This window comes from Camarhynchus parvulus, chromosome 2, assembly GCF_901933205.1.
Source record: "Camarhynchus parvulus chromosome 2, STF_HiC, whole genome shotgun sequence".
NCBI classification, from domain to species: domain Eukaryota; kingdom Metazoa; phylum Chordata; class Aves; order Passeriformes; family Thraupidae; genus Camarhynchus; species Camarhynchus parvulus.
The window spans coordinates 60,837,934-60,851,234 of record NC_044572.1 but is presented as its reverse complement, the minus strand read 5'-3'; the positions used below and the strand labels follow the sequence as shown (position 1 = coordinate 60,851,234).

The 13,301-nt window shown below is 36.9% G+C and overlaps 1 protein-coding gene across 3 annotated transcripts in view; it reads left to right on the top strand.

The window, feature by feature from the left end:
* CDKAL1 (CDK5 regulatory subunit associated protein 1 like 1) overlaps positions 1 to 13,301 on the top strand; it is a 380,944-nt gene that overhangs the window by 354,307 nt on the left and 13,336 nt on the right. For all 3 annotated transcript variants that reach the window (XM_030944157.1, XM_030944158.1, XM_030944156.1), the window contains exon 15: positions 1,056 to 1,220. In XM_030944157.1, coding sequence (XP_030800017.1) covers positions 1,056 to 1,220 — 165 coding nt within the window. The remainder of the gene's footprint in view (positions 1 to 1,055; positions 1,221 to 13,301) is intronic.

Genomic DNA, 13,301 nt, shown 5'->3' with positions numbered 1-13,301 from the left:
TGAGGAAGAGCTTCTTTACTGTGTGGGTCACCATGCACTGGGACAGATTGCCCAGAAAGGGTGTGGAGTCTCCCACACCGGAGAAATTCCAGAACTGCCCGGGTGCAATCCTGTGCCATGTGCTCTAAAATAATCCTGCTTGAACAGGGAGATTGGATCAGATGACTCCTCTCAGCTCCCTTCAAACCTGATCCATTCTAGGATTCTGTGTGTGGATAAGCTTCAAGTAAATGTTATTAAATAAGTCTCCATGATTCAATTTTCCATTGTAAACAGTGTAAAAAATGTAATTTCATCAAGAAATTATTCCGCCTTTCTTTTTCAACTGCTTACCTATTTTGGAGACATTTAAAGTCCATTTATTCTTCCATTCCAAAAAATGTTGCTCCTGTGTTTTGGGCTCTTTCCTTTTTTAAATACATAACCTAGGAACATCTGTTTAGTGCCTTTATGTGAAGTGGGACTGTCTGAGATCATGGTTGTGCAAATTCAGGAAAGAGTGGCATTAGTTGCTGACCCAAGAAACAGTCATCTATTTTTACAGGCATTCATTGTCAATCATGCATTTCAGCTGCAAAGGATCTGCACAATCAAAATAAAGGCTTGTGCAAAGAGAGAAAAGGGTATACTTTCTGTCCTGAAGGCTTTACAGACTCAGAATTATTTTTTTTTAAGTGTCATGGGACAGAGATGACAATGGGAAGCTTTACAGCAGTCTGTTAGAATTGTGTAGTACAAATGTCCTTGGGAACTGTTTGGGTCTGGATTCAAAAGCTGCAGTTCAGGCCCAACTTTCTCATCAATCAAAAAACATGACTTTAGGAATCAGTTGGAGTTGAAAAGAGCTGAGCTAACACTGCAAAGCGCTTGTAGAATGCAGGCTGGAGATTTTACTGATCAAGTGTGCCAGGGGCTGTAGTGTACACTGGCGACTAAAATGTTTAAGATTTAGTATTTTCTCTGATGTTTATCATATATCTGTTTTCTGAATGGGTACTAGAGACTCTAATGTTCCTTGCAGTATTTAGTAACTATGTCTTTATTTTATTTGAAAGGTTCTTGTGCCAAAGGATCCTCTGTTAATGGGTAAGATGGTAGAAGTGAATATTTATGAAGCTGGGAAACATTTTATGAAGGGACAGCCAGTATCAGATGCCAGAGTTCATACTGCATCCATCAGCAGACCATTAGCAAAAGGAGAAGTTTCTGGTTTAACAGAGGTGAGTAAAAGACATTTTCTGCTTTACTACACTGGCAAATCCACAGCTGTTCAAGCAAAATGATTCCATGCTATGTATCTCTTATCATTTTATAGTTCCCATTTATATATGCATGAAGCTTTAATCTTTTCTGACAGATTGAAATCTGAATTCAAAATATATTTTTGCTGATGCTTGTAGCTTTACTTTGCTGACTATAAAGGCAGTAATACACTTGTTTCTTGTTTCTAGATGCAAGATAGGTAAAGAACATACTAGAATTGAAAAGATTGAAACACCAGTAATTATATAATTCAATATATTTCAGTTTAGTGGAAGGAGGAATCAGTTTAATTTTTTTTACAAAGCTGTTTTTAAAAATATGTATTGATTAATATCTGTTAAAACAGGTCTAAACACTATTCAGAGATTCAAAATTAATTGATGGGTAGAGGTACACAATATATTTACAATATATTTTGGAAAAAGGTCAACATCTGATTTAGTCATGTAAAAAAAATGAAACTCTTTTAAAAAGAGATCTGATTCTTATTTTACAGCTCAGTAGATATGGCTGTTAGCCAAGTATTCTCATACATTTCATGGAGCTCTAGTTGTAAAAACTAATGGAGTGTGAAATGAAAATGTGTATCACATTTCTAAGCATCATTTGATGTCCTTTCTCCAGCACTGTTGTTAGGATCTCCAACAAATATGTAGCACATGGGAGAAGGATAATTGGCAGTTTATCAGCCACCTTACTGCTTTTACAGTAAATTGCTGATAAGTATTAAAGTATATACATGTCCTTGTTTATGTTCTAAGTAGTCACATTTAAAATACATCATCAAGGCATACCTGAGGTGACCAGTGTTAAGCTAAGCTCCTTGGTCTCTTGAATAAGCCTGGCTGTGGAAACATAGAGCAGCAATAATGCACTCCCTGTAATGCACCTACTGTAATGTGTTCAGCAGATCATGACGCTTAGGCACAAACACATTACTAAGCTCTCCATTAATATTGTCTATGTGTATATTGGCCTGATAAGGGTCTGTAAGAGATAAAAAACAGCCAAAACCTTCAAATTGTCTGGTTGGACTCTGTGGCTATTTAAGCACAGCTGATTTTTTCATCAGAATGGTTTTTTTTAAATAATCTGCTGGAACAGAACCAAGACTGTCATTAAACTGAGTATGTGCTGCCAGAAGCTCATAGATGGGGGCAAGCAGGCAGACTCTTGACTCAATTTTTTTAATGTTAAAATGAGAGGTAAAAATATTAAAATTAAGGATACTGATAATTTCCATAGGGACTCATTGAGATATGTACCTGGAACAAGTACCTGGAATCCCCCCATAAATGGCTGCAGCAAGCAAATGATAAGGCAAATTGCTTTTCATGACATTTGTGGTTACCAGTGCTCCTTCAAGGGAGTATTTTATATATGGTTGGGCCACTGAAAATGTTGGGAACTTTTGTGTAATGGAAAAAAATAGAATCTCAGTATTTCAGTAGATGGAAGTAGCTTTGGTACATGAGGGTGCAGCTGAAAGCTTTTAATCACACTTGGCCAATGCATAATATATAGAAAATTAACTGAAATTCTTAGTGGGAAGTTCATCCTGAAAAGTCATACATATAAATAGAAGCTCAAGAACTTTCTTTAGGTTTTCAGGAAAAAAAAAAGTCAGTTTGCCACAAAAGTTACCTTGGATTTTTGGCTGGCTGCAAGATGCAATTTGGGTTGCTCTGTTTGGTTGGACTGCTGGGAAACACTTCCTGCTGCATGTGCTCAAGACACATAGTTCCAATGAAAGATGCTTTGAGCAAGATAAAAGGGGCTCATATGAGGGTCCTGTGAGCCTTTTGTAGCTTGTTACGTGCATGGATGGCAGGCTGGGGAAAGATGAAGGAGGCAACTCAGAACTGATGAATTCAGATTTTCCAAAAGTAACAAAATATCTTCGATCTTTAACAAGGTCCCAAGTGTCTCCAGTAGGTTTTCTGCAGCTTGCAGAACTAAAATCTTGGATAAATTTTCCACTGTGCATACTTATGAGCAAGAATTAAGGTCTGCTCATTATTAATAGTGTTTTCATTAACTTACATAGGACACAGTAAAAGGTGTTTCAAAATCCATTGCAGCTGTACTTCTCTCTAATGAGGAATGCTCACAAAAAGAGTGAAAGCTTTTGAAAGTGTAGTTTTTAAGGAAATTAATGAATTGAGAGCATCATCATGTGAGGATGTCAAAGCAAGTCATAAACTCATCCTAAGCAAGAAGATACTTTGTGAGGAAAAGTACCTCCAAAGAATCAAAGCTTATCTGCAGTTGTGTGCTCTCTTTCTCATCTGATACATTACCCCTCAAAAATTTTTTTTCTGACAAATTCAGAGTGAGCACCACAAGCAACGTGTGTCTGAAGGAACAATGGTAGACCTTTTTTTTACCTTTTTGGCTGCATGACTCGGGCAGCAAATTGGTCCAAAGAAATAAAAGAAGTAGGTCGCCAACTGGAGTCAACAGATTTGACTGAAAAAGTGGGACTGCAAAATGCAAAAACACAAAGGACAGTTTAGAGTGTCCATAAAATATTCACACGTTGTATGTCTGTGACAAGTAAGGAGGGAAATATATACAGAATTAATTCAGAGTATTTCTAGCATTTCATGCTTTTTCAGTGTATGAAGAACACATTATTATACTAATGATGTAGAATGTCTTATAGTTATTAGGCTCTTTAAGGAAAAAACTGTAACCAAGTAGATGGTGGAAGATCTTGACATTCAGTAATGTTAGGCTCTGTGGCAGAATTTGGGATGGGAAGGACAAAAGAGTCTTGGAGTCGGCAGATGAGGTTAAAAAGCTGTCAAAGCAATCAGACTTAGTGATTGTTGTGGACATACTAAGTAGTAAAATGCACAAGTATTTGCCAGGATTTTTTTTAAACTTCAGCATGAATTTTCTTATAAAAGCCACTCAAAAAGGAGTGATGTCTTCAAGTGGCACAGTTTTACAGGATGGCTGTTTTGGAGAGCAAGCACATTTGGAAATTTTGGTTGACAGATCTACTGTAGACTCACTTGGATTTAAAACGGACAGTTGCTGATTCAGTAAGAGAACCATGTTGAGAAGGCATATATTGCACAGGAGATATAGATGAAAGTTGAGGTCAATAAAGCATGAACATGTGTAAAGGCAGTTTTGAATTTGGTTCTAGTAAATCTAAGATAGGATGTATGTGAGCTGGACATTAAAAAGTAGTGACAATAACCTTAAAATGAACATTCAGACAAAACAAACCTGTCACAAGTTACTAACTGCAATTACAAATATCAGTGACTAAGTACGTCAAAGCTCTGATCAAGATTTAGTTCTGTTAAGTTTCACAAGAACAAAAAAAAGACGTAAATGCTGTAGATGTTACATCCTTTCATTGAGGTAGGCTTGAAGCTCACAAAGCATTAAGAGTGCACTTCAACATTTTGAGATTCAGAAAGCAATTTAGCGTGTTTTCTATGTTCTTAAGCACTCTGGTAAACTTGTCTTTTAGGATTTGGAGGTAGGTTTGCAATGCATATAGTGTTGAGTATATTATCTTTGGATAATATTTTTGAAAAGTCAGCAGTGTGTGTCAACAGTCTAAATGTAATCTAATTTAGAAAAAAAAAACAATTTTAATATTTGTATTAGTTTTATTTGGCCATATTTAAGGATCTTGACTGTTTCTCAGCAGCATAAAGTACCTAATAAATGTATCCTGTTTACAGACAAATGTTTGCCCAAAACTAATAATTGAAAAAAAAGTAAGAATCTGCAAGAATATGATCTCTTGTTAGAACCAGAAATAGAGTATGTTATGCTTCTGTACTCCAAAAATAATTCTGGTTGTTTACATATGTTCTGTGGCTAGAGGAAAAAAATACTGCAAGATGAGAAATATATGAAGAAAAGACCAAAGGGCTAAGGGATAAAAATAAAAGGCTGGCTACCTGCCAGAGTTGCAATGCATTGCCAGAATCAAAGCCCCATAAGTCTGAGGGCCTTTGGTGGGAAGTTTTAATCAGATGGAAAATTAAGACAAGAGAAAAAAAATAATTTTAACAGGCTGTTTAATCCCCAGTCATGATTATTTTATGTTCATATTTCATGTTTCTATAATGCCTGACTTTCTTTTCAAACAAATACAGGCACATCTTTCAGTTTGCTGTTTTCCATTGGTTTCTGTGATGATATTCTGCATGTCTAACACTTCATCTGTGAATGGCATCTGCTGGGAGCCACCATTTCCAATGTCTCCTTTTGTGAGTCTGGGATCTTGGTGCACATCTCTGTGGTTCCTAGGCCTTGGAAATACCCACAGTTGGCCTGTTAAGCTAATAGCTATTCAAGTCATTGGGCTCTTTGGAGGAAATGAGGAGTGAGCCACTGATTTTCAGTTAGCAGCCAATTATTTTGGTCATTCTGCTTTTTTTAATTTTCTCTCTTGTTCTCCCTGCATTTTAGCTACAGTAGGTTATTGTGGCATTGTTGTTCTTCTGGACACTAATGAAGAAGATTTATGTTACTGGTCTTACAGTTAGCCACAAATATTTTCTAGTTACATGAGCAAAAACATCACCCAGCCTTTTTTTATGATGTTAAGAAACGGGAAAGATGCATATATCAAACACTTCTTTATAGCCTGCCAGCAAGAAAATTCAACAAAGCATAGCTTAAAGGAAACTCTCTGATCTCAGGTAGAAAGGGTGCTTCACTTGCAGGCAAAATAAAATGGAGAAGGGGGAAGAAAATATCTTCTGCTGGAACAGAAATGAAAGAAATCATGTCAGAATTAAGATCTCTCTATTGGAAACTTCCTTCAAGGACTTGGAAGGAAATGTGGAAGATGTGCGTTAATTAATAAACATAGTTTTTACATGTGCTGGAGTTTCAAAGTGGTGGAAAATTTGGTTCCTGAACAGGAACTAGAGATTAGAGATTTAGGGCAAAAAGAGAATGAGGAAGCAAATCTTAGATCAAAAAAATGGCAAAGAGGTGTGAGTAGAGGAATCTTTCATAAAATTTCAGAAACTGTAGAAAGTATGAGAAATGCTAAAGATTGGAATTTCCAAAGACGAAAGATAAACTAATATAGAATATACCTTTTACCTCTCTCAGAAAACTGCTTTACAAAGGGATCTTTGTATCACAAAGTCCAATAAAGGGCGATATGAGAAATTTAGCGAAATTTCTATTAAAGAGAAACATACTGACAAAAAAAGGAACATTTTCTATGTAAAATAATTTTCAAGTAATTCTTTATGAAAATACGATGCACTACTCGGTGCTCTTGCATTCTTAGGAACATCCCTTTGTTAGCTCAGCTGAACTCTCTCCTATCACTTTCTGATACCTTTTTTGTGACACTAAACTGAGTGGTGCAGTTGTCTCACCTGAAGGCTGGAATGCCAAGCTCAAGGACTGGGCCCATGGGAATCTCATGATGTTTAACAAGACCAAGTGCAAGGAGCTGCAGGGCAGTCCCTGGTATGAACATGGACTGAGGAATGAACAGATGGAGAGCAACCCTGCCAAGAAGGACTTGGGAGTGCTGGTGGGTGAGAGGCTGGACATGACCTGGCAATGTGCACTTGCAGCCCAGAAGGCCAACCTCATCCTGGGCTGCATCAAAAGCAGAGTGGCCAACAGGGAGAGGGAGAGGATTCTGTCCCTCTCTTCTGGTGAGACCCCACCTGCAGTGCTGCATCCAGCTCTGGGGTCCCCAGTACAGGAAGGACATGGACCTGTTGGAGAAAAAGTGCAGAGGAAGCCACCAAGATGATCAGAGGGATGAAGCAACTCTCCTATGAGGAAGGACTGGGAGAACTGGGTTTGTTTGTAGCCTGGAAAGGAGGAAACTTTGGGTTAACCTAATTGTGGCCTTCCAGTATCTGAAGGGAATTTGCAACAAAGATGGAGAGGGATGTTTTATGAGCAGATAGTGAGAGGACAAGGGGGAATGCATTCAAACCGAAAGAGAGTGGGTTTAGATTACATATTCAGAAAAAAATTCTGTACTGTGAGGGAATGAGACACTGGAACAGGTTGCCCAGAGAAGCTGTGGATGTCCCATCTCTAGAAGAGTTCAAGGTCAAGTCAGATAGCAACCTGATTTAGTGGAAGGTGCTCATCTTTAAGATCCCTTCCAACACAAACCATTCTATGGTTCAATGATTCTCTCTGAAAGAACTGATTGTAGGGCTAAGTGTACAAGTACTTAGTGCTTTTGCATGTATTAATCTGTTTTATTTAACATGTTCCTTGTATTCCCTGCTGATTGTAAATAGAGGTCATAAAACATGGTGTAAAATCCTTCTCAATAATCTTTTTTTCCTTATGTTTTCTTCAGTTCTTTCATGAAGGTTACTATAAAGTTAGTGTCAGAAGAGCTATATTTCCTTTTGAAGAGCAGAGCTCAATACCACCTATGGATGTTTTATAAAACGACCTTTGAAAATCTCATTTTTTCCTGAAATTTGTCATGTGCTCTTTCATAGATGCTGATTTTCATGATCTGCACATTATCTGCATGCTGTGTTGGCTTTGTTCATTTGGGGAATTGAGCTGAGTTGAATTTTTCTTCTGGTTGTATGCCCATTTCTTGGCTTAAAATTTGAAACTTGCAGTCGAGTCTTTCTTATGGGCAGAGTAAAATTTTTCTTGCTGGATTTAGACAAGCACTGGCTCGAATCGCATGTAGTGGTTGGGGAATTTTAATCAATGCTGATCTTTAGGAATGTACTTAGCCAACGTCTGTAAGAGATGTAAGTCAGCCACCTTGGGTCATGGGTATGGGATAGGTGACTTCTTTGTTTCCAGCTTTATCTGCTCTAATTCAATGAATGTTTTAATTTAGCCATTTGATGACTCCCAAAGTGGAACACAAGGTAGTGCAACTGTGTTGATCCAACACATTTCTCTGCCCTGCTTTAAGAGCTAAAATACACAGAGGTGATTTAAGGCAGCAAGCCCAAGAGCCAGCATAAGACCATCACCTAGAAGTTTTGTCCTGGTGTCTTTAATTTAATGGGCATGTTGTCTTTCTGCCCCTCCCTCTGGCAGGGCTGAATTTCAACTACAGTGATCAAAGCTCAGCTGAAACAACACATAGTACATAGAGCCTTTTCAAACAAATGCTCACCACAGTCCGTTTCAGGTGAAAGAAACTGAACATTAATTTATGTACTTTTCATTTCCTCAACAGACAGTGTTATTTTGCTGAATATCACTGTTTAATCACTTAAAATACATAATTATGTTAATCCTGTGCAGTTCATGCAAGAATTGGAAATAGTAATGGCTGGGAGGATTCAGCTCTAAGACATTTTCTGGAGAATAAGCACAAGTTAAACAGAAATGTTCTACCTCTTCTGCCTCCAGAAGTAAAACTCTCAGTGCTAAAATTGTTCTGCCATTTTTGTGTATTATTTCTAGTGCTCAACCTGCTGATGCTGCACTGCAAGATCAGTGAGTAGGTTCTGCTCTCTGTTGGTATAGGGAAATGTGTAGCCATGGTAATTTTAACTGCTTGACACTCCCGGTAATATTTAGGAGATCCTTTTAAAATATTTTTTATTTTCCATCAGATCTCTAACAAACAGACTCTTTGGGAAAAATTAAATAGCATTTGGTTTTGGTAATCCTTTAATATTTAATATACCAATGTTCAGTAAGTTTTAATTGGCTTTCAGGAGAAAAGTATAGTAGTCACAACTTTTCTCAGTTTTTATGTTGTTTTTGGAAGTCATCTACATCCAGTCCACAAAAATCATCATAGGTCTGAATCTTGTACCTCTGCAGCAAAGATAGGTGGAGGATATTCAGCCCATGTGTACATTTTATCTCTGTTTGCAGTACTTAGTCATCTTTTTTCTTTTTATTAGTACTCCTTAGATCACCAAAAAGCACACTTAGGCAGTAGTTTTCTCTCCATTCCTTCCCTATCTCTCCTTTCCCTGTGAGAATACACAGTCAGAGGTATCAGATATTTATGTCTTGAGTGGATGTTATTTCTATCTGTTCCTCCTTTATTGAAGCTATAATTAAAATAGTCTTTCTACATCAATACTTGAAAGGGACAGCAGAAAAAAAGGCACATGTAGCTCTTGATACAGCTTTCCCCATCACCAAATGAAAGGTCAGTAGGAGGTTTGAATTTACATGCACAAAGTTCTGGAATGTTGAACATCCACCTCTTAGAAATGTATTTGTTGCCAAAACCATTGAAGTGAGGTGATTCATTACCTTTGAGATTGTTTTGAAGGGCAATAAAAATTACAGTCATGACATTAAGCTATTTTTTATCTAAAAATTGTTTTAAAAGTGTAGCTCATTTTAAAAAAAATACCAAACCATGTTAAAGGTACACTGCCATGTTCTATATCCTTTAATATTATTACATGTTCAAAATCGTTATTAGATTCTGAGTAGATTAATGGCTTTCTAATAGTCTAATAATCATCCTTTGTGTTCTTGCTTATTCCCTTTATGATAATGAGAATTGCTAAGGTATACATATATTTTGAAAGTAACTTTTTTGTTTTATTCTGACAAACCTATTGAAAAAGCATTGAACTGCTCTGCAATATTAGGATTAATTGTGAGTTATAGTAGGATATCCAGATACATTTTTAATCATAATCTTCCAGTCAGACTTCTATAATACTTGGACATAGTGATTTATGTTTGTGCTTTTAATATACTTACAAGAGATTTATTAGAGATTGGAGATGTTTGTTTTTAATTTTGTGGTGTCAATGGTAATAGGATAAGGAGAAAGCATAAGAAGAAGAGGTAAAGGCTTTTCAGTAAGAGAAAGAAACTAATTTTGTATGATTTTGACACTATTAAATTACATTTGGGGAAGATGTCTGCATATAAAAATTCAAAGGCACATTTGCAGGGGCTGTGTCTTTGATACGAAATTGCTGTTGAGTAATAAGTTCTATTTGATGGCTATGTTGGAGAAGAGATATCTTAAAAAATTCAAATACCATCCTTCACTGAATTGGATGTGAGCTTCACATCCTTAAATTTAGTCCACTGAGGATATGCTCCTAACTACCCTAGAATATCCAAAGAACTTACTCTGACTGTTGAACACATTAGAATGATTGTGTGCTCAAAGACAGTCCACAAAATGTTATAGCATCTAAGCAAGCTTAGAAGCTGCTGTTTATTCAAAGGTCACACACAGTAACTTTGTATTTGTGCAGGCTGTATTCCATATCCAGTTTAACATTCCCTGCAGATCTTTTATCATGCCATTAGCTATTAAAGTGTGTTGTTGCATTTTAACTGGACCAAACAACAATAGAAATAAACCCTTGCCCTCCTACTACAATCTCTCCCACTAAGATATTTTTTAAAGGAGTCTTCTCAAACTACAGGGGTAATAATCACTGTAAAAAATTGCATTCTCCCTTTAAGGAACTTGGCTCAGGGCATATGAGTTTTCACAGGACCTGACTCCTAAACTGAGCTTTAGGATCAGTTCTTATTTTCAGTAAGTTCCAAAGCAAGCTGTTCCTGTGGGCTTTATCAAAGACCATTAAGTAAAAGAAACACAAAAAATTACTGGTTATTTAAGTCCTTTGTTAAAGACAGCTTTACTTGTGGTTAGTGCACAGTACACCAATCTTTGATAACCTTTCTCTGACTACTTCCCATTGTGTATTCAAATTACTTGTAGAGTTCCCCCACCTACAATTTATTATTTCAGGCCTTGGAACCCTTATTAAAAACACAGAAAGTTTTTCTACTGATTTATTATAATGCCAGCCATTCTAGCCAGAAATTACAAATGGATCTGTTGTAATGGTCTGATCCAGCAGTGGGATGAAGGAATTCTGGATTGAAAGATCTAGTCAGGTTAGCATGAAAGGTTATGGTGGTGCTGTGGTAGGGTTAGTGTAGATAGCCCATATATGTTCCCATTAAGGTAAAGTTGGTGCTACATCTGTTTGCAGGGTCCTTTAGGTGTTAAGCCTTTCTTTTTCGTCACAACATATTCCAAAGCTTGTTCATCATTTTCACAGGGAGTTGACTCAAAGCAGATTCAGAGGTTGGCATGAGAAACAGTTCATGTTTTGAGGTTCCAAAAGAGTCAGATGGCTTCAAGCACAGCTTTTCTGTGCTTGAAACTCAAGCCCATGGGATGCTAAAATTCCAGCATATTTACTTTCATTTCTTTTCCTTGAGTCAGGATCACAACTCAGATTTGGTGTAATAATATCATGATCTAGGACATATTTCTTCCATTCTAGATATTATAAAAAACTGGAATTATGATGAGGAAAATATATGTACTGCAGTGGTGCTTCAGCTTTTAATCACTAAGGTAACAAGCACTGCCATGAAGTAATTTTTAATTAGGATACAGTAGTATAAAGTCAAACCCAAAGTTATTCTACACATTCATTAATGCCACCATGGTATGAAAGAAATAATATGGATTTTTCTCATTCTTGTGGAAAAGGGCTAACAAATCATTTATAAATTAAAAGTATACGTGTAAAAATGTTTATAAATATTTTTCTAGAAGAAATGTAGACTTTTAGTTGTTCTTGGTGATGACAATCACACAGAATAATTAAGGACTGCAGGCAGACCATTTTTGTTGTAGGTAGCTCATCAGCCCATAAGAAAATAGTTAATCACAAGTTTCTGGCTCAACTTAATTCAGGAAATGAGTGTTGATTTTACTGTTCTATCAACGTCTTCTTTATAACAGTTTGGGGTTTTTTTGCCTTTTTACCTGATCTTACCAGTAGAAACACTGTTTGTGGGACTTGGCCTGAAAAGTGTAAAGAAGCCCTCTGCACACGTGTGTGAGCATGTTGTCTTTATTCCAGAAACGGGCAGCTCCTGGTGTGGGACACCCTAAAGAGTTGACCTGGCTCATTTGGTGTTATCCAATACCCTTTTTTCCAAGGGCTGCCAGGTCAGTGTCATGTGTGTGTGACATGTGGACCAGGAGAGCTCGTGGCTATTAATTACATGATGAATTTCTGTCTGGCAGAGAGATTGGCAAGACATGGCAGTCTAGGCTCTTGGTAGACCCACATGACCTCTCAAAAAGGTTTGACCACCCAAGTGCTACAACCTGAGATGGATGTGCGATTGATAAATAGTGAAAGGAATGAAACCTGACTGGCTTAGAGAGCCAGATGTCAAATGCAAAACAAAAAGAAAAGGCCCCATGGAAATTGCTGTTATTTTTCTTTAGTCTGAGTATAATCAGGGGGTCCTTGACACAGTATTATGCGAGAAAATAATTCACTAAATATCTTGGCTTTCAAATTGATAGATTCTTCTTCATATCTATATATATATATGTACTGTGGCAGAATTTGAACGAACGCTCCACTTTGGATTGGAATGGCTTGGAAATGTTTGTGAAAGTACTTTTGATGGAACAAAAATGTGTAGGCAGTACACTCAAGCACTTTTTGTCAAAAAAAATCACATAGCTACAAAAACTACCTATGCATAATATCAACCAGATGGATTTCTAGTCCTGAGGAAAGGGTCCTGTTACCAGGACTAGAGGATTTTTTTTAACTCTCGTCCTTGTTTTGACATGACTTCACATGTGATTGTTAAGTCATTTCAGTCAGTGTGACTGTGATTTATCTTATCCGTATGGAAACTATTTTGCAATTCTCACATACAAAATCTCTGATAAGTGCAGATAACATAATTATCATACAAAAAGGACAGCTGTGAATATCCATTTCTGACACAGATAGTTTTTTCAAAATACAAGAACTTTAATTTGGTGAAATGATGGAAGTAGTGCTTAGAATGACAGGAATTCTTTTCCTTTTTCAGCTCATGTGTCTCTTGTCCAAAGAAATGTTAGTTCATTATTTTTTTCAGTGAGGAGTGCTTAAGATTCTGTAGCATAATCAGATTTTGTCACAGAACCACAGGGGAAAGCCAGATGTGCAGCTCTTAAGAGCTGGAAAGGAATGAATTATACTTGGGGGAGTATCTTGTGTGATAAAAGAAAACTGTTGTAGTGCTCTTAAGCTTTAGTATAGAGACATGAAACATCT